Consider the following 22531-nt stretch of genomic DNA (forward strand, 5'->3'; position numbering starts at 1 on the left):
GTCCTTTCTGATTAACAGTGTGAAATGTTGTGAGAAAAAAGATTTTAAAGGCCTGGTTCATGAATATATGCTTTGCATTTTTATTTGCCTGCAGGTGATCTGTTCAGTTATTATTTCATCAGTGTGACACTAGTCTTACTGCACTCTAATGACTAAGGAAAACTGCTGTAGTGCAACAGATCTAGGTAGATAACAAGACTTTCCCTTATTTCACAGGGGAGTAATAGGTGAGTTACGCCACTGCTCCATAACCCACTTGACTTATGCCATTCCACTGGCCATATAATCCAGTACAATGTGAACAGAAGTTCATGTTCAGATACTGTTCAGACATCTGTGACAGCAGAACCAACACCACTGACACAGTGTAGAAAATAGACAGAGTGGAAAATATCTTACTCAGTCAGTGTTAACCATAGCTCGGAAGGCGTGGATGTGGTGCGTGAATGTGTCAAGCCAGAATAGTACAAGAATGATAAAGAGACTTAATTCTTCCTACTAGTGTAAGATTACATGCTGAGATGGTGAGATGATGAGAGAAGTACATTTTCCCCTCTGCTTCTTGGCTGACAGAAGGCTTGAGCAGATGTGAGATGAACAAGGTAGGATATGGACTCTTGCCTTGACTTTCCAGGGGGATGGAAAGGTACTACTGAGTGTGGAGCCTGCAGTTTCTTATGGCCATAGCCTAAAATATGCTGAGTGAGGGAGTGGAGAGGAGGCAGAGAGGGAATTCTGGATCCGTTCCTTTGTAAACATGCTCTAGCAGCAAGGGGAAAGGAGGAGCCTGATAAGTACAGTGTGTGAGACTGATTTTTAGAATGTATATTGCTTTTACAGAAGAGGATGGGTGAGTCTTGGCAGAAGCTGAGCCACATGGTTGGTACAGTTTGACAAGATTTTCATCCATCTGTCCTCATTCAAAACTCTGGGTGACTGGTGTTTTATCAAGTGATTGGGCGACTTCATTTTTTATTATTATTTATTTTAATGAACTTGTTAGTACTTGAAAAGGTTGACGTACATTTTATGTTTGGAAGATTTGTATTTGGAAAACAGCCCTCTTCCTGGTTGTCTGAGCAATGGCTCTAGGTTAGTGAGCATGGTGGTGATGGGTCTACGGTTGGACTAGAAGATCTTAGATATCTTTTGCAATGTTAATGATTCTATGATTTTGTGATTCTATGAAGGTAGCATGGGCTTTGCTTTGTCTGTGTTGCACTCCATTATTCATTAAAGGGAAAAGTGAACTGCTTTTTTTTCTCCCCCCAGTCAAAAAGGACACCTACAAAAGTCTCATCTCTTTATACTGAAACCTATAAAGAATCACTGGAGCCTCTTGTAACTTAGAAATCAAACATATATTTTGTGCTGGGGCAAAACACTGAAAATATTGGAGGAAACAACCACTAAGCTTAATCACCAGCTATGGAATCTGAGAATACCCATCTTATATTTCCACATGCTCAGGACCCAACATAAACAAACATTAGTACTGTCTATTGCCTAAAAGAATGTGTCTATTTTTAGTCTGGATGGGGCTCTGAGCAACCTGATTGAGCTGCGTGTGTTTATTGCAGGGGAATGGGACTTGATGACCTTTAACGTTTCCTTCCAACTGAAATGATTCTATGATTCTCTGAGCAGAGGCAATATTACATTTATTTGCTGTACAGCAAAAAGCCTTTCTTACCTTCTTCTCGTGGAACCTGAATGAAATAGAATAATTACCCCAAGCTGCAGTAAAGAGAGTAAGTCTCACACAGGGGGAGGGTATAAAAGTTCTACTGCTCTTGAAATGTCTAGCATAAGCGGAGAGACCTGTATATCAGAACATCTATTGAAATGCTCTTATGCTTTTATGTAGTCAGAGTCAATATGCAGCCTGTCTTGTAAGGATTTCACATCCTTAGAGGAACCTTGGAAGAGGAGCTGAACCATGTGGGATTGGATATTGGATATGCTGAAGTGCTCTGCCTGCCTAGCAGGTCCAATGGGGATGTCACAGACAGCTCGTATTCATCAGGCCTACGTTTTTCACTATCTGCAAAGCCCCACTAGTGTTGCCAACAAGATTGAAGTGTGAGGGCACAGAAAGATAGTGTGTCACAGCCCTCATACAGTGCCTCTTCGCATCATGCAGAAAGTGACTAACGACTTGATGATCTTGAAGGTCTTTTCCAACCAGAGCAATTCTGTGATTCTATGATTCTAGGGATAGTAAGAACTTGCTGGGTATAGTGAATATTATTCTGTACTGAGAAGATGTATGCCTGGCTTACAGATTTTGGAAATTATGTACTCTTTTCACCCACCCAGTAGCAACACTTAGGAAAAAAAAAAAAAAAAAAAAGAGAGAAGAATATTCTACCATTCCTCCTCGTAAATGAAGCAAACTAAAAAGTCCAATGCATTTCTAAATGCAGTGCAAGTAAAGGATTTAAAGCTCAGAAAGCTTTGATTTTTTAGTAGAGGCAACCCTTTTTCCCCCTATCTTTTTACAAGAAAATTACCCGGAAACTTTGAACCTAAAGCAATTAAACCGAAAAAGGAAGGGATGATGACACTCAAGTAGAGGAAATTCCTGTAAAGGAAACAGAGTCTCAACAGTGTTCAGCTAAACCTTACCACAATTCGTACCACGTAGTGTAAAATGTGCAGGTAAGATTTTCAGATAATCTCTCCTTTTTTAATTCTAGATTTTAGTCTGTTCACCACTTATACCACTTACACCACTTACAGGTGAGTTAGTTTTACTGTCTTTTAATATGTGTTTTAAAGTAAAGTGTTCTTAATTACTTGAGCAAAAGAAAAAAAAAGCCTCAGTAAGTAGCTTCACTAGACTATATTTCACTTCATAGGCTTGGTGAAGTTTTTTCTTCTCTTGTGTGACTATTTGTAATCTTACATTTAGAATCAGATTATCAGATTAATCAGCCTTTGTGATGTAAATCTGTGACAACTGATAGAAATTGATAACTCTGAGGCTGAAGTGACTTTCATCAATTTTATTTTTTTCTGAGTGTCTTACAGGAGTTAAAACGTAGGCAAAAGGGAACAGCTCTTATTCTTCTCTTTTGCATTGTTTTACCATAGGAAATTACTTTAAAACCACATTAGCCTCCTTTGCATATGTGTTGATTTCCAGTGAAACAGCATCCTAAATTGCTGAACTAAGGATATGACAGTAGGGATGCACACATGGTTGGAGAAGACAGAGAGGTAGATAATGTTACCTAGGGAAAGACTGTATTGATTTTCCTGACAAATACTGGCAAGTCACTGAATATTTTAAGTCACTGAATCACCTTGAGTCCACCCACAGTGTAAACAAATATAGATGGTCATTTAAGATTATCCTTTTTCAAGAACCCCCTTCTTTTGGTAACTGTTGTTTGCTTTAGCTGTGAGTTTCCCTCTCCCTATCTAGCACATTTACAAGATCACACTTCTTAACCTCACATGCTGTCATGATGGCACTTCTGTAATAAGTGTTAACTCATGTTTGGTAGTGATGTACCTTATCACAGCTAGCAGAATACAACAGAGAGTTATGCAAATTGCTGACCAAAGCTATTAACTTCATTTGTTAACCCTCCTTTTCCCACTTCTTCCCATTCACAGTGACCCTTTGTGACCTGAGGGTTGTTAGCATGGAATTAAACTGGAGAACATAGACATTATCATTTGTCATTTGTATTACTAAATGCTTTGTGTTGCTTCATATGGTTTTGCTACATATAACCTGCTTGTCCCTGTTTACGAACAAAGGAATAGCTGGAAAATCAGCAGTCCCAGAGCTTAACTTCTAATGGCTTAGCAAATTGAACTGAGACATGAAAGAGAACTGCAGCTGTCACCATAGAGGGGCTGGACCATTTGTTTAGGGTGAAGAGAGATGAGTGTGCTAGGACAGAATGACAGATGAGACCACCTCTCTTTGGCAACAATGACCCATTGCATCAACTTTCCTGCTCAGGGGGGTTCAGCACTGAATCACAAACAAGGCTCTTGGGTTCTGCTAGCAACTGGCACCAGTATGCTTTTGCCACATGGACTGTTGGGTGACATAACTCAGAACATGATCTTTGCTGTATACAGAGTTGCAACACTAATGGATGCTTTGAGAGAGATCTTTATGACTGCCTTAAAACAGATCCAAGAGAGTCAGGATCCATTCATTCTTATGCAGTGGATAAAAGTCTTTCTAAAATTTAGGAGGGCTTGCACCCAGTGAAACTGTCTCTTTATTCAGATTGACTTACTGGCTTGGAGTTTCAGTATGTTTTTAAGGTGTATACGGGGTAATGGCATTTTGACGGTTGATTTGATGGTCTATAAGAAAGCACCAGGATGGGTTAAGGCAAACAAATGAGCCTACCCTTTATGACCTCTGAGTGTAAAAATAGATTGTTCCACTCACTTGTAGGGAATAGAGACGTCTTGAACAGAACAGTGACTAAAGTGCTCCTCTCTATGTGGGTTAGGTTCCTGAAAAAATGTAGTGTGAGTTTTCCTTATCTAGGCAGCCAACTCATGGTGCCCTGGATGATCTCTTGATGCCTGCCTGTTTGAATTGTGTCTAATTTGCATGAGATGCTCACAGACTAGGGACTAGCCCTTGCCTGACCTTTTTTTCCCTCAGGCTGACTCAGTGTCTTTCTAGCCACTGCGTAAATGCAGAGTCACTTAACAGCCCAAAGAGCAAAGAAAAATTATTGAGGTCTAAATTGCACAATGTGAGCACCAGCAAAGGGTGTGTCTTTACTCGCTGAGATCTTGAATGAGGAACATCAGTGTTGGAGATGTTCTAACTAGATATCCAAATTCATCTGGGGCTGTTGAAGATGAATGCTGGACAACTTGCCTTCTCTTTAGCCCCACAGCTGGAAAGGCTGTGGGACACAGCTCAAGCCTCTGTGTGGTAGAGGCAGAATAATTCATGCAAAAGGGTTCGGGGTTTCACTTTGGCGAGGAGGCTGCAATGTAAGACTCTTGAGAGCTTTGTGGACCTTCTCCCAGACCTCCTGGATGTTAGAAGCTCCCCACTTTATGCTCACAAATGGCACAGCACAGAGCTGACACCTAACGATGGTGTGGATGTTGCCCTGTTCTGCAATTCTCTAAGGTCATTCAGGCAGCACAGCGCTGTGATGCAGAAGATCTGTGTATATGTAATGCTTACCTGTACTGCATATAAGATGTATGATAAATATATCATTGCAAGATATTTTGAAGAGGTTTTCTGTATTCTTGTATACTATTTATCTTGCATTTGTGTGAAATGATAAGAGCAGGAAGAGCACTGCGAACCTCATTTTTAAAACACACTATCTACAAAATACTGTCTGCTATTGTTCATAGAGCTACACAATGAGTTACATATTTAACCACCTGTCTTATCATTTTATTATTTGCAAAAAAAGTCTGTTTTTCTCTTTTACAGAAAGCAGGATGGTTCTTAAAGAAAATATCTCAGAATACCAACCAAAATTAATAAAGAAGATGATGCTTACTTTTTCCTGGATTCTAGCATTTTATGGAACAGAAGTTAGAGGGATTAATTTGCCAGGTAAGAAATCCGCTTTGGTGGGTTTTGGTGGTCGTAATACTTGCTGAAAACTTAGAGAAGCAGATCTACTTCTAGCCACGACTTCATGAGATGTAAAGGAGAATTTCTGGTAACCTAATGGAAAATATTAGTGGTTTTTATGACTCCCTGAAGTCTCCAGCAGCTGGTCCAACCATAGGGGAGGTGGAAAACAAGGCTGGGTGAGATCAATATATCAGAGCTTTCCATTCATCTGTCTATCTGAAAGAACTTACTTAATTCCAGTTGCAGAGAAACCAAAACTGCAAAGGATTTCCCACTGGGGCGTGTGAGAAACCAAACAGTTCATGTGTTCCCTTCTACTGATATGAAATCCTGCCACCCTTCTTTCAGGGGTTACTACATCCATTCTACTAGGAGGTTGGTCAGCCTTTTGAGAATCCGGGGTTGGGATGTGCGACCACAGCAATCAGAATCTGAAAATTCATTTCATTTAGACATAGCAACTGAAATGTACGAGGGCAAAGATTTGAAAGCAATGAGATGATAATGAAATGTTTGTCAGTCTTACTTTAATTAGGGAGTGAGGCAGGCAGGCTCTCCTTCTTCACGTTTGTCTCACTCCCTTCTGCATTAATATGAGGGAAGCTAGAAGAGCTACACTTTTTTTTCTACAGAGCGGAGGAGGTTTAACAGATTAGCATCCACATGAAAATCTTTGGTTCACTAAAAATCTTCAGCTATTTTCATATTAAGCATTTTGAAAAAAATGTTTTGAAAAAAACATTTGGCAACAACTTTTGAGCAAGTCTTTGAGAACTTTGATCAATTCCATGTTTTAGAAAATTATTTGGTCAAAGTTGGTCATTAGTCCGAAAGTCACATGAAAAAAAAAAACTATTTTTTTCAGTATTCTTTTTTTTTTTTTTTTTAGACATGACTGCTGTGTGTGCTTTTCAGGTGGTACTGATATGATATTTTCCTACTTTTCAGGATGTTCCTATGTAAAGCCTCAAGTATGGTATCGTGCAATTAGTGATGAAGAGTTTGTTTTACAATGTGCTTTGCCACGTAAAGATGCTACCAACATTTATAACAACTCAGCTCTAAAGCAACATGAGGTGAAATGGTTATGGTGTCAGAAAGACAAAGGACATCTTAAAGCTGTTGAGGAAAGCTCTGACGTTACTCTGCAAGGGGATGCACTTTGGTTTAAACCAGTAAAGGAGAATGCTTCTGGAATCTACATCTGTATGATACAGTATGTAATGGGGAAAAGGGCTTATATTTCTAGGTAAGAATTGATGTATTTATTTTGCTTTTATATTAAAAGTTTAACTTTTTTTTTCTGTATCACTCAGTGAAAAAATCCCGTGTCTCAAAATTGTTCTGGAGGTTCAGACAAAGGCAGAGGCAAAATGTGCAGGCTATGGTACAAACACACTGCATCTTCTTGCTGGCAGTGGGAATTCAATAGCTTGTCCTGGGACAAAATGCTACAGCCATATAGATAAAGTGGATGTAAGATGGTACAAGGTAAGAGTCAGTCCTTTAAGTATTCAGAAGCACAGTGGAAGTACGGAATTCCGCATATTTTCTTTTCAACTAATTGTAGTAATTGAGAATAAAAATTGGTTATTTACAAAATTGACACTGCTGAAATTTAAAATTTTAAAGTTCTGTTTTGATTTTAAATTCTGAAAATATCAAACATATGAAAGAAAAAATTAGCTATGTTAGAAACAAATTTATTTTAATAATAATATTTCAAATGATTCTTTCCAAGAATCTGTTTCTAATGAGGCACCATCCCACAGAGAAATTACTGATTTAGTCTTTTTCAAATGACTGCTAAATTACCTTCAAGCTAAAATTTATCCCTACTTCGTCTGTGATAATTGTAATATGCTACAGAATCATAGGGTCACAGTATCACCAAGGTTGGAAAAGACCTTCAAGATCATCTAGTCCAACCATCCACCTATCACCAATAGTTCTCATTAAGGTGAAATAATACTACAGTCACTAGTAGTTATTATACTTACTAATAGTTCCATCTAAGCTTGTACTATATAAGCAAACAAAAATAACTGAAAATTCAACTGTTCATTTTACTACCTGGTACTATTTACAGTATTTATTCATCAAGCAAAATGATCATCCAGTCAAAGTTACTCTTCATTTACTTCCAAGCTTTATATGAGGTATGTCTTTACCTCATTTTGCATTTGTCTTAAGGAAAATTCCTAGTACCCCTAGAGATGTTAACTAAATAAAACTGTGAAAACTAGGGGCACTTTTCAAAAAGCAGTATTCATCCTTTTGAAAATAGTGACAATACTATCAATCTATACAACCCAAAACCATATTTTTTCCTATAAAATGTTGTGGAACTGGTTTCAAATATCATTTATTTATGAAAATAAAAATACCTACTCCGTAAATGTACAAAGCAGTGATCCTTTTCTTTGACCTTTAGTAATGTGAATTAAATTCATAATTTTTTCATTATTTTACATATCTCTCAGCAGCCACAAAAGTTAAATTGTTGTTGTTGTTTTTTAACATGTACTGATATTCACATATTATAGCCCATGATTTTTATAAATCTAAATAGCAGAAAGTTTTTGTTTTCAGTGAAAAGAGTTTGGCTTAACCCTACTGTTACTGTCATGGCAATTCCATCCAAGTATCTTATAATATAGTTTAACAGCAGCAGTAACAACTACAATAAGGATACATTTAATTATTTGATACTATTTTATTGTTGTTAGGATGGCCGTCAGATAGAATACAGGAAAACCAGGAAAAGCCTAAAGTTTGTGGATAATGAAATCTACTTGAAAACAACTTATGTTCAAGACGCTGGAATATACATATGTGATTACACCATATTTGACAACACTACTCAATGGACAATGAGAACAGCAGTTACAGTAGAAGTCGTTGGTGAGTAATATTTTAACTGTTATAAAATATTTCAAAAATATGTTTTCCCTATTCTTTAGTACTCTATTAATATATTTTGTTCAGGATCTTGTTCTGAAAAATTATTAACTAGACTAGCTACACTTTCATTAAAATTCACTTCCAAGTATTCTGAGGACATCTCTGGGCAGTGTCTAGGACCTTCAGTGTTTAGTAATAAATTTAGTAATACCATAGATGTCAAGATCTTATTCTGCCTTGATTCCTAACAACGGGAATCAAATCTACACAAGGTTTTAAATCACTTAATCTGAGAGTAGAATTCATGAAACCACTGCTGGTGCCAATGTTCTCCATGCACTGTGTGTGCAGTGTTAGAAAGATATTTGAATACCAAGATGGAAGAATGCTAATCTTGCTTGGCAGATGTGGAATATAATGCTGTATCTCATTCCTACACGTGTCCTGAAGTGGTGGCTTGAGTTAAAGTACGAGTTAGAGAATTCCCTTCTACAGTTGGATGACACGGTATTTTCTTCTGTAATGCATGAGATCTTCATTTTTTCACTTAAAAATGGTGATGTGATGTTTTGTATCAGAGGAAATACGGGACCTGAGAGCAATCTAACAACAAAGACAACAAAGTTCTTTGTTTTTGCATGCTATCTGGGGACAGCATCACTGCCTGTATGACCTGTTCTTTCAGGCCTTGTCTTCTAGGCTGGAACACCAGCAATGTGACACAGCTGCATCTATTTTGTATTCAGAAGTAGAGGGGTTGCAGCTTTCTCTGCTTCAGCGTAGTTCAAAGTTAAAAAAAAAATAAAATAGTGTTTGTGCGGCAGCATTTCAACATTTCCTGTAGTATGGGATTTCCCAAGAATATCAGAGCCGTGCATTTTAGGCCCTTCATGCCACGTTCTCACAGCCTGGGTACCTGTTTATCACACTGCACAAACTAGGTGTCATTATCCTTGCTATTTGTCAACTCCTGCTTAGAAAAAATTCTAACAATGTGGTATTTTAGTGCACGTACTTGTGTTGTGTATTTAAAGTGTGAATAAGGAGTTAGTGCATGCTTAGTGGATGTGGAATGGAGCTTGGCAGGGAATGTGTATGGGGATTGGGTACCACAGGGGATTTTGCAAAGGGGATCCTTGTTTCTGAATCCCAAATTACCTCAGGTGCAGTGCTGATGCTGAGCTCCCCAGTTCATCTACTGACATAGCGGTTTAAGTATCTATATAAGTTTTGTAGAGAAAGCTTTCATACTGTGAATTCTCAGACAGCTTAACAACCATAAATCATCCTCTTGGACTGTAATGTCAAAATTCCACCTAACATCAAGAGAAAGATATACCTTTGAAATATTTTCTCTGGTCTTTGGCATTGGCAATAGCACTTATTAATAGCAGTCCTGTTAATTGCAGCAAAAAACACTATCCATCCACCAAACATTTTGCATCCCAGTGGTGTGGCGATTCTTGAAGCAGAACTTGGTAAGTTTATTCTTTCTCTGATAGTGAAAGAAAATGTTCAAATGAGCAAATTGTAGATGATGATAAACCTTGATAAAATAAAACAGCTTTGCTCTCTTGGAGCTTTGCTCTCCAGAGAATTTTCTATAATTTTTTTTCTTAATTAACGTATTAGTGAATATTAAAATAAACATTATATATTACATGTATCGCAGTCTACTAAATAGTGTGACCTTCATTCACGCTCTTCCTGTATTAATTTGTTTCAGGAAAACCCCTTGAATTGGAATGCCGTGTACAGTTTGGGTTTGAAAGAGGTACTCAGAAAAGAGTAATATGGAAAAGAGACAATGAAAATATAAATGAGAAATTGAACCAGGAAACAAGGTAAGAAAGCAATACAATAGCAGTGTTACTATGCTGTTGGCAACTGTAAAAATCCTTCCACAAGAACTTTACTTAATATGTAATTTTACTGAAGGGAGCTCAGAACCATCTGTCCTTCAACATGTTATAGTGCCTGTCCATGAGTACATTTACATACAGAAGCACATGTTCAAAATATGATATGGCCATAAACTCAAGAATTCAGTATTTTCTGTGTAGTCTTAACTCTTTTTTCCCAAAGCTTTATCTCACAGGGAATTTCAGCATGAATGGTGCTTGGCCCCTTGTGCCTGCATCAGCTGTGTGCCTGTGTGCTCTGTTGTGCCTTGCTGACAATTCACTCCATCTCTATGAAAATTGTCTCTAAGTGGGGAATAAACTGGATCCAGTGAAACAGTACTGTATACCAGTTCTCTGTGACATAGAATTGTGTGCCTCAAAAGCTGGGTTTTTTTTATTGAGTTATGTACATTAGGTCAGACTGGGGGCATGCAGAAATGAATTTCAGACCCTGCAAGTCTTCCCTGGCAAGAATTAACTGGACTCCACACGGAAGTGACATGCAGGGGAAAGGTTTCCTGTGACCTTAAAGAATGGAATAGAATAGAACAGAACAGAATAATTAATTAGAAGGGACTTTCAAAGACCAATGAGTCCAAACTGCCTGACCACATCAGGATTATCCAAAAATGAAAAGATATTATTGAGGGCGTTATCCAAATGCCTCTTGAACACTAGCAGGCATGAGGCATGAACCACCTCTCTAGGAAGCGTGTTCCAGTGTTTGAACTCTCACAGTAAAGAAATTGTTCCTAATGCCCAGCCTGATACCCCCCTGGTGCAGCTCTGTGCCGTTTCCCTTCTGCCGTCAGTGGCCAGGAGCAGAGCCCCAGGCCTCCCTCTGCTTCCCCTCCTCGGGGTGCTGCAGGGAGCAATGAGGTCAACTCTTGGCCTTCTTCTCTCCAAAATGCGCAGCCCAGTGCCCTCAGCCTCTCCTCACAGGACATGCCCTCAGCCCTGCCACCAGCTTTGATGTCCTCCTCTGGGTCCTTTCAAGGATATTAACATTAATAGCATACAATACACAAGATGAGGCTGCACCAACCCTAATATGTAACAGGAGAATCACTTCTTATTACTGGCTGGCTATACTGTACCTAATGTATGCCAAAATACAATTTACTCTCTTGGCTACCAGTGAAGGCTGCTGACTCATGTTGAGCGTGCTGTCAGTTGAGATGACTTGAATTGTCTCCATGCCTCCCTTTCCTTCCTGTATTTTCCTGTCTCATTCAGTTATACAGTGTCCAACTTGGGCAAGAAATCTATGCAATACAAGCATATATTTTACTGCTCAGTTCTGAGTCATAGAATCATAGAATGGTTTGGGTTGAAAAGACCTTTAAGACCATCTAGTACCAGCCACCCTGCTATAAACCATTCTCAAAAGAGCTTTAGCACATGTTGAATCCTAAAATTAACTGCCCATATTCATGCCCACGACTCTTGGGTTAGTGGAGGTAGCTCATTGTCACATTGGCACACTGGCCAGCAGTGACATGACATGAGGAGTACTTGAGATGACCCACAGACACATGTACTATGGCTTCCAAAGAGAAACACTGAGACTCAGAAGCACTGGGTATTCCTAAGAGTGCCCAAAAGGCACTTTTGTCACCATTTCGTTTTCTGTTCTTCAGTTCCTCATTTTTGTTTTATTCTATTTGCCTGTCCTGTCCTTGGGACTTGTATACCTTGGAAAGAGATGGTGCTTTTCCATCTTTTTTCTCAGCTTGTTGTCTCTCAGGGCTCCTTTTTGAAGCTTAATTTCTCTACATTTGTCCTGCGGGGGGTGTTCAAAGTCTTAGGAAAATTCAAATAATCTTACTGAAGTACAAAAGACCTACATATTTAAAGCTAAGCAAGAGATTAATTATTTTGCTGAGTTTTGATGAAATAAGAATAAACTTTTCAGTGTGCAAACCTTTGCTGTCTTTATCTTCTTATGATGCAAATAAAACACAAATGGAGGCTCCAAACCAGGGTTATGCATCTCTGTTAAAACTTCAATTTAAATGTTCAGAATTTGCTAAGATCTTCTTTCTCTGTATTTGAGATGTTTGGGGATTGTATGAATGAGCTGCAAAGGTGTCACACAAATATATACTTTTTCACTTAAGTGTTTGCCCAAGATGTTTAAAGGGACATGTGCTTCATCATGTTGCTAAACTGAAAGAAGTTACTGAGAAGGACCTAAGAAGCAACTTCATCTGCTTTGCTCAAAATTCTGTGGGGAATGCTACTGCTGTGATCCAACTGAAAAAAAAACAGAGAGGTAAGAACAGATGGAGGACTGCTTGCCCTTAAAGATTTGCATGGGATGTTTCTGTTTTCCCAATCCTTAGCATGTATGTTTATGCTGTACCTGATATGAATATGGCAGCCTTTCAAGCAAAGGCCAAAAAGAGAATCAGTGTGGAAATTAAACCATTCTCTCATTTGAACCATAGCTCACAGTGGACATTCATCACTAGGATGGCACAGGAAGTCTCCAGCAGGGTTCTGTGTGCAGCTATGTGTATATTTCCCATTTTAAGCAGTTTTTGTTTTCAGTCCCACTGAGTGTACGTTAGACCATTTTCTCTATACCTTTCATCTCAAATTGGCTTTTCGTACTAAGAGGGAGATACAGTTCAAGCACTATCCCTCATAGTAGACTGAAACACTGTGCTGAAATTTGCAGATAAATGAATTCCTGTCTTCTCTAAAGCTTGCTAGAAGGGAAGGAATGAAGATTGTGAGCTTCTTTTGTGAACGGAGCTTTTTATCTAAGTTGGAAAGTCTGACTTACAATAAACCCTTTTCTTTCTACAGTGTTTTTCTTGTACATACTGTGCAGTGCCATTTCTATTCTCTTTGCATTTCTTTTGTGCACTGCCTTTATTTATCAGCACTGGATTGAAATAGTGCTGATGTACCGAAGCTATGTGGCCCACAATGAAACTACAGAAGGTAAGAAATATGGTATAAAATTACTATTCTTCACTTTTATCCTATTGTCTTTTGTTCTCTGAGTTAACCTGGTGTGGGCTAACCCATTAATTCAACTCTCTTAATAACCCTGTTCTGCAGCTCCGAAAAGGACCTGAGGGTCCTGATGGACACCAGGTTGAACATGAGTCAACTGTGTGCCCTAGCTGCTAAGAATGCTTAGTATTCTTGGCTGCATTCAGCAAAGTATTGCCAGCTGATCTTTCTGCTGGCAAGAGGTGATCTTTCTGCTTCAGTCAGCTTTGGTGAAGCCTCACTTGGAGCACTGTGTCCAGTTCTGGCCTTCCCAGTATGAGGGACGTGGATGTACTGGAGAGAGTCCAACAGAGGGTCACAAAGATGATCAAAAGAGTAGGTTTTCCTCTGAGGAGGGACTGAGAGATCTGGACATGTTCAGCCTGGAGAAGAGGCAATTCAGGGCGATCTAGTCAATGTGTACAAATACTTGAGAGTAGGGTGTACAAAAGTTGAAGCTAGGCTCTTTTCAGTGGAGTCCAGTGCCAGGACAAGAGGCCATGGGCACAAACTGAAGCACAGGGGGTTCCCTCTGAACACAGGGCAACACTTCTGTACTGTGCAAGTAACAGAGCACTGGCACAGGCTGCCCAGAGTCTGTGGGGTCTCCTCCTTGGAGATGGAGCCAACAGCTGCCTGGCCACAAACCTTGGCACCCTGTTCTGGGTGGCCCTGCTGAGCAGGGCCAGAGGGACACAGAGGGCCCTGCCAGCATCAGCCATCCTGTGGTTATGTGAAATAAGATAATGAGGAACACAAGCTTAGTGCACTTTGAGGCAGTTTTTGCTTTCTGGAAGTTACGTTGACTATCACGATTTTACATCAGTGATCAACTTTTTCAAATTCCAAGTCTCTGTAGCAGCACTGCCACATCATTTCAGCTAAAATGGGCCTCCGACATATTAGGTAGCAAAAAATGTATCAGAAATCACAGTGCCCACTTCAGTGAATTTAGCATTTAATTTTCTCTAGTGGATTTAAATAAATCTGATGGAAATTACCCAAGGAAATTTTTATAAAAATCCTTGAGTCTTGATGCATCTTGAGACATATAATACATGAGTTTACTTTCATGTTTCCATAGGTGTATTTCAATTATGTGTGAATACCAAATACATTTATCTATGTATCTATTAATACATAAATGGTGAAACAATTGACTGCCTTTTTTGGAAAGTATTGTTGTAAGCTCTAGGACATCTGTCAGAAGTTATTTGGGAAATCACTTAAAATTTCCCCTCTGCTTGGTAGCAGATTGCTTTAAGAACCTCTGGAAAGTCCCCTTCGACCTTATAATATTTGTCAGCAGGACAGAGACAGGCCTGGCAAGATTTTTACATTGAAGTTTAAGACCCTTTTGTATCTCTTGCATCTTCTGTCCTACTCCTTGACTCCAGTGTACTGCATGTGCACAACCCCATTTATGACATGGGGGGCATGAAGTGTGCAGACTAGATATGCCTATTCAGCAGGTTTTATGCCTGAAGATGACTCACCCCAAAGATGTTCTCACCCCAAAGATGTTCTCACCTCATATGGATGTCTATCAATTTACTTGAGATTTGAAATGGTTTGCTCATAAAGCAAAAAAGCAAAAATTTGATGTCATTTTGCCATTTCTTCCTTTCCATCATTCCTTCTCTCCCACTCCTATTAGCACAGCATTAGAAAATTGCAGAACCACAGAAGCTGGTAGGGACCCTGGAAGTCATTTAATTCAAGTTACTGCTGAAAGCAGAGCCAGCCTAGATTGGATGGCTTTGGACCTTGTTCATCCAAGTTTTGCATGCCTCAAGAGATAGACAATTCACAACATCTCAGAACAACCTGTTCCAGTGCTTGACCATTTTTGCAGTGATAAGTTTTTTTACTAACTTCTAATGGGGATTTTAATTATTGCTGCTTGTATTTGTAGCCTTCTCTGCTATCGCTCTGGGCCTCAGAGAAATCTCTCTCCATCATCTCTGTACCCGTTCAATAGTTAGCTAAAAACAGCAGTAAGCTCATTCTTTATCTCACTCCTTTCTAACCCTTGATCTTCCTCCATAGCTAATTAAGATATACTTCTTAAAAATCTTGCCTCTCCCACAGGGAGAAAGAAACAGTGAAGAAGCTGGGGAATTAACGTTTATAGACAAATTTTACAGTAACTTTGCTTAACTAACATCATTTCCAACATTTTGAGCATCTGAAACATATGTCCCAAAAATTTCTCAGGCTGTACTGAGAAACTCTTCTGTACTGTTCTGGAAAAAAATATCCTAATTGTGCTAACTATGTATGCATTTTTTAAATTGTTTTTGCAGTAGTGATGCTAAAAAGAAAAGCAACAACAACAACAAAAACCATTATGTTTTTATCAATGGTGGTTGTCTAATAAGATTGCAGTGACCTCTATGGGTGAAATGAGGAAAATATCTGGCTTGTTCTGCAAAGAATTCATTGTCATTTAAAAGTGGCAAAGGATCTTTAGATCAGGGTGTAGCTGGACATTTCAGCTAAACCAGTCTAGTGACCCACTGCCCCACCTCCAAGCCATGTGTGTTTGCTGTTGCTGATTCACTCTTTTTGGCCTACATTGGCTCAAGTTAGCAGTAAAATAGCCCAGCAGAAGGTAATAGATAACTAGAGAGCTAGTTCTGTGGTACGAACTTCTGTTACCACAAGACTTTCAACACTCTTACAAGGAAATGGCAGAAGTGTATGGCCAGGAACACTGGGGATAGTCTCAGCCTCTAAGCTGAATTTTCCAATTTTCACGCCCATGTTTTCTTTTGATAATATACTTTCTGTTATCTGCTAGTTATGAATGTAGTTGTTCAACCCCAACTCATGCGGGTCATTAATTTTCCACATGCATTTCCTTTGCTCCCAGGGTTCCATATGATTTCTTCTGATCCTTATGATCCTAATCTAACACCTAGGGTTAGAAATCACAATGTTAGCATGGAGAGATAAGATTCAATGCTATTACCTATGTGACTGTGCAGGGATTAGATGTCTCAGTTCCCGTTCTTTGAAATGAGATCAACATGGTGAAATCTAGAGAGCTTTTCAGCTCATTCTGCAGAAACACCCCATGCTGAACAGCTGAATTACTTTATGGTTCCTCTTGACTATACTGACATGGAATATGAATCAGCTGATCAAATAAAGATATCTGCTGTCATTTGACTTGCCTGAGAATATCCTACTATTCCAAAATATTTGGGTCTCCAATAGCGCCTATGTAAAATTTGGCAATCTCATCAACCAACCTCAGGGCATCTCAAATGGCATTAGGAGCATTCATATTCATATTCATATTGCACTGAGATCAATGTGCCTTTTGCATCATGAGCAATTTCTTACGTTCTCTTTCATCTTCCCTCAAGTGCAGCTCAAATTTCATTTAGCAAATAGGTTTCTTTTGTTTTGTTGATAGGAATGGGTAAAATCTGGGGCATTAGTACCAGAATGTTTCAGAGCTGAGAGTTCTTTACGTATTCAGCAGTAGCACTTTGCAAACATTCTTTAAATGCGACTGGAGCAAAGTTCAGGAGCTGGATAGTACTCTGTTTCTGAGCTCATATTTGAATCAGATTTAATCTTTGCCACTTCCGCCCTTCTCTCTGATTAGAAATAGCAGTGTATGAAAAGAGCATATCTTTCACAACAGCTAACATCCAGGGACGTTGTGCCTCCCAGCTTTTTAAAGTAAAATTCACTATATTTATAAAGCAGATTGTGCATTTGTGACTATCTTTGGACTCAGCATTCGGGTGAATGACAGAAAAGGTTGGGAATCATTTCCTAGAGCATAGGATGTTCCTGGGAGGTGCCAGATCTCCCACTGGTTAAAATTGGCACATAGATGTAAAAATACAAAAAAAAAAAAAAAAAAAAAAAAAAAAAAAGAAAGTGCCTAATTTAAACTTTCTTGCATTGGTCATCTGCAATGTCCTCATTTACTTTGGTAGCAGATGTCTACAGAGAAGAAAATGGAGAGACGAGTTTGGTTTTGTGTAACTGAACTGCTGTTCTTCATGATTGCTTTATAAGTTTCAGTTTGTGTTGGGTCTGCTTAAATAGGTAGCAAATGTATAGAACATAAGCGGAAATATTGCATTAAGTAAGAAGCTGAATACTTCAGACACCTGTTAATGTATGCTGTGTTACTTATATATATATATTTATTTCTTTTAGATGGCAAAGAATTTGATGCCTTTGTATCCTATGCAAAAACAGACTCTTCTGAAAGTAACTCTGCTTTTATTAGTGAGGAAAAATTTGCCCTGGAGATCCTTCCAGACATGCTTGAAACCAAATACGGATACAAGTTATGCATTCTTGAAAGAGATATTCTTCCAGGAGGAGGTAAGGTTCCTGTGGTTGGTAGAAAGTCTTCAGTTCCTTGTAACATTATTTTCTTTCCTAGAAACCTTATGCACTAGTTCAACAAATGGTATGTTTTGGCACAGGAGTTTCTGCTCATATCTTGCCATGTTTGGTCTTTTTACCTGGTCTCTGCAACCAAGGAATGTTTGAGTGTGGTTGTTGAGGAGGCTCTGGGCAGCCTGATCTAGTAGTTGGCAACCCTGCACATAGCAGGGGATTTGAAACTAGATAGTCATTATGATCCTTTTCAACCCATTCCATTCCTTTCCTTTCCATTCTATAAGGTACTTGGCTGAGACAGAGCTTCTCATCCAAGAATTTATTCAGAGGCAGACTCCATTCTGAAAAATGAATACCCTGAATTTTTCATTAGTTACTTTCTGACTCACCTTGGTCAGTGCCACTAGCAATAACTGGAAGTCCTGAGTATCCCTGGGAGAGACAGACAAATCCAAGTGTCCTTTGATAATTTGCTTGAACGTGCTGTGGTTGTGATTTCAGCTGTGCCCTCCACCTTTTGAGCATGCAGTTCTGTTCTCAAAGTTGCATAAAAATGGCAGAGGTACCCTCTGATCATGAACAGTTTTAAGGTTAATGTGGTTGCTCAGCACTTCTATTTCTGGTTTTCTGTATTTCTGGTGATTATCCATTCTTAAATGAACTGATTTGGATAAAAAGTCCAATACACTTTGCAATAGCAATTGTAATTTCTTCTCCAGCATACACAGATGAAGTTGTTACAGCTATTAAACAAAGTAGAAGAACAATCATTATTCTGAGCCCAGCCTATGTCAGCGGACCAAACATCTTTGAACTGCAGGCAGCAGTGAACTGTGCACTGGAAGACAAAAAGATCAAGTTGGTTTTAATAAAGTTCCAAGCTTTCCAGGAGCCAGAGACCTTGCCTCCAGTAGTTAAGAAGGCTCTTCGGATTTTACCAGTCATTACCTGGAAGCCTTCTATTTCTACTGCTCCAAACAAAAAGTTCTGGAAATACATGCACTACCACATGCCCGTGAATACCACTAAGGCGTTGCGAAATTGCAGCCTAAAGGGCTTTTTCCAAAGGTTATTCAGCCTGGTACATCGATAGCATAAATTTCACAGAGGAATGACTGCTATCTCAGGAGTTAATGGATTTAAACTTTTTTTTTTTTTTTTTTTTTACATCAGCAGACTAGCAGACTACTCTGGACTGTCACTTGAGCCAGCAGTATCTCACTCTAGAACTCTGAGAAGGGCTGCAGTGCAAACATGCACACAGCAAAACTATGTGGCACTTCTCACACATGTATATGTAAGCTATCTTTAGTAAGTTATTATTAGGATATTTATTATGTTGTTTTGCAATGATGTTGAGACATGCAAATGTTCTTCTCTTTCCATTGTTTTTCTGTTGAAGCATTTTCATACTTTTTTTTTTTTTTTTCCCTAGAAAAAAAGATTAAAAAAAGAACTGAGAAATCTTGTAGTTTAATTTTCTGCGCAGTTCTGCAGGACAAATCCAAGCTCTATATGTGAGTTATCTCTTCCTTGGAGAATACCGAGGATGAAAGCTCTAGGATGCTCCCACATCTAGGTATGCTGAAGGGTTTGAGACAAGGAGGAATGCTGTGTCAGGGCTGATCCCAGGAACTACTATCCTTCATGAAGTGGGATAAGGCATTTCTACCAGCTCTGAAACATTTTGCACTCAAACAGTTTGCATTCTGCTGATCCCATGCGGCAAGGGTCACTCATGCATTCTACCAAAACTGCTGAACATCATGGCACTAAATCCCATGATTTTCACAGCTAGTGGGCTTCCAAGGGCTCTGAAACATCTGTTTTTTTCTTGAAGACCTCTGCCAAGGTTCATACCACATACCACTCAAAGCAACTTGCAATCTGTGTGTATGGCTATACCTAAGCAAAATGCAGTGGTTCCTGTTCAGAAGAAAATCTTCTTCTGTTGTCTTCTTTTGGACTCCAAGTGGTCAAATCAGATCAGCTGAGATAACCATCCTTTTTTTTTTTTTTTTTTTTTTTTTTAAAAAAAAAAATAACGTTTGTTATTATGTGCCAAGTGAAATACATGCCTTTAAAAGAGGTAACAAGTTTCTAAAGGAGAATGTAATTTGCGTGGCCCTCCACCAGATGTCCCAACTGCAAACCCTGCCGATCACGTTTATTTGCACACCGAGTGGTTTTGTTACAAGGTGAGACAGAAGCAGGGAGCAGTGCCAAGAGTGGTACCTGCAGTGCAGCTGCTCTAGGGAGGCAGACAGGGACTGAAGGAAGCAGAAGAAGGCATGGAGCCTGTCCTGCCCATCTGATACTGTTTTCCTATGCTACCCTTACTGCCTGAACAGTGCACATCGGTGATTTTTATAGTTATTAGTGGGAAAAATATCAGAGAGGCTGGAAAAATAATGTGTCCAGAAAGCTCGTTACTTTTCAGCAGAGTGATGCTGTGTCTGGGGTTTATCTGGGTCTGAGGAACCTGCAGAACTGGTATCTTCATATAAACTTCAGCTTCATCTGTAATACGAGGAGCAGTGCAGGTACGTTAGGGCTTTTAAAAGGGCCTCTAATAAGAAACTGAAGGAGTAGTGAGGAAGAAATGACTGTGGCTATGAGCAGTGGGAATTAACAGGTGTGAGTGTTGTGTGCTTTCTTGCACCCCACTATATGCTCTATAACAGATAGCCACAGCCCTCAACATGGGCTCTCCTGCCTTTGAACATACGAAGATGCTGAGTTACTTGCTGTCACTGTTGACTCTGGCATGCCCTTCTGCTGCTGCTTATTTGGATGAGCCTAGCCTGGGTAGTAGTTTGTTCCCTCACTATGAACATGATCGTGCTGATGCTGTTGACTCTTCACAAAATAAGAGGCTGCAGGTTTTCACAGTGGACTACAACAATGTGCAGATTCCATATGAAGTCACTCTTTGGATACTTCTTGCCTCTCTTGCAAAAATAGGTAAGTGGAAATGGTATTTTGGATCCTCCTTTATTGGTAAGAATTAAAAACATACCGTGTAACCAAGTATCTTGCATATGCTTTTGTGCTAGGGACTGTTTTTCTGTCCTATCCTGGAAAGAATAGGTCATTATTATGACAATGACAAACTTTCACCTCTTAATGCTTTCAAATTATTGAAATAAGTATATGATTTCTAACTCTCATTTCTCTTGGGCTGTCTATGCTAATGTGTAGCAATGAATGTCCTCCTCACAGTGCTGTCCATCCTTTGTTCTAATATTTAAATATCTTGCAATGAATATTAAATATCACAAGACTATACAATCTGACACAGCTGTAGAAATCAGGAAAACAGCTGACTGAAACCTCAGCAGTACTTACTTTGGGAAAGAGGAAAGTAAGAACCCTTCTGTCATGTGAATAATAGGAAGCAATTTCCTATAAACTTTTGTTTTAAATGTGTGTTGTTTAATGTTGCTCAGAAAGCAACATCAGAGGAGGGTGGTGAAGCCTGAACGGATACTGGTCATAGGAAAAGCAGCATAAATGCCTATAGAATATACTTCAATACATCTAGCTTCTCCTGGGGCTCAGTGTACATATCTGAAAGAAGAGAGACAACTCTTGGAGAAATAGGGACTGTAATTAATTAAGAAAAAAATGCTCACCCTGTGTCTTCTGCATCTATATGACTGGACTTAATTTTGGCTTTTTGGAACTAAAGCAGCAATATGAAATAAATGAAGATGATTGCAGTAATGAAGAGCTACACATAAGTGATTTTGCTGCTCTTCTGAAGTTCAGTGGGATTTTCAGGCACTCCTATAGAATGGGCAGAAGAATGGGAAGAAGAATCCCTTTATTTGATAAAACTGATAGAAGTCTTGAACATGATTTAAAAATGAAATTAAAATTAATTAAATTTATTTTTAATCAAAATAATTAAAATGCGATAGTAGTGTTATGATCATAGCATACTTTATGGTAAAAATAAGTATATTTCCCAAATAAATAATATTAAATTTCAGAAAAACGTGTTTTTGTTTCTTTTGCTTTTGAACACGAATAATTCACGCATCACAAAAATGCAAACTTGTCATTGGCTGCTAAAGTTAAGAGATGAAATTTCATCTTGCTTTAAGTATGAAAACAGGCCCATTGGATTGCACACAGAAGCACAGAATGACTGAGGTTGGAGGGTACCTCAGGAGGCCATCTGGTCCAACCACCATTCAACAGAGACACCTGGAGCTAGATGACCATTTATGACTGTCTTTGTCTCATTCTCATTCATGTAAACTCTGAACAATTCCTTACATTTTGAGATAAGGCATCTCTTATTCACAATATGACTAATTATACAGTCCCAAATACAGCAACTGGATGAGGCATTATTAGATACTATCTCAGTGTTGGTACCAATACTCATGTCAAATGTGCAGAATTACATAAACCCACAGTAGCAGGGCATCAAGGTAGGTTGGAAGAGATCCATACCCATAACATTTATAAGTTAAATGTAGCTCTTTCTCTCTAAAATGTCCTGGCTGCATCTATATTTTAAAGGGAAGGCATACTGTGGCAGCAAGCTGTGTCCAACTATCCATGTTGCATCAGTGCAGATGAGCTCTTTCTGAACTTCTGCCCCTGTCCGACAGCCTCCTCCCAGGCAGTGTCCAGGCAACCTATGGGTCAGGGTCTGTTCTTGCAGGCAGATCAGATATGTCTGTTTGTTTTCTGGGGCAGAGAAGAGCATCTGGCTGTCTGGATGTAAGCT

At 39.0% G+C, this 22531-nt stretch overlaps 2 protein-coding genes across 2 annotated transcripts in view; both read left to right on the plus strand.

Moving 5' to 3' along the window:
* The first annotated feature begins 2633 nt into the window (after nt 1–2633).
* LOC122156088 (interleukin 18 receptor accessory protein) lies at nt 2634–18890 on the plus strand. The gene is made up of 11 exons (XM_042810568.1): nt 2634–2661; nt 5447–5572; nt 6545–6812; nt 6913–7087; nt 8326–8500; nt 9910–9978; nt 10227–10344; nt 12525–12679; nt 13219–13356; nt 17596–17766; nt 18507–18890. Exons 2-11 carry the CDS (start codon nt 5455–5457, stop codon nt 18878–18880), a joined length of 1761 nt encoding a protein of 586 aa, XP_042666502.1. The 5' UTR covers nt 2634–2661; nt 5447–5454; the 3' UTR covers nt 18881–18890.
* Nucleotides 18891–20155: 1265 nt separating this feature from the next.
* The window catches only part of LOC122156319 (sodium/hydrogen exchanger 4-like), a 33335-nt gene continuing 30959 nt past the window's right edge, over nt 20156–22531 (plus strand). Inside the window, exon 1 of the mRNA XM_042810990.1 lies at nt 20156–20751. Within this exon, the coding sequence (XP_042666924.1) occupies nt 20490–20751 (262 nt within the window). The 5' untranslated portion in view covers nt 20156–20489. The remainder of the gene's footprint in view (nt 20752–22531) is intronic.

The sequence above is a fragment of the Centrocercus urophasianus genome, unplaced genomic scaffold (assembly GCF_019232065.1).
Source record: "Centrocercus urophasianus isolate 14NV4802_14NV808 unplaced genomic scaffold, USGS_Curo_1.0 seq_12, whole genome shotgun sequence".
NCBI classification, from domain to species: domain Eukaryota; kingdom Metazoa; phylum Chordata; class Aves; order Galliformes; family Phasianidae; genus Centrocercus; species Centrocercus urophasianus.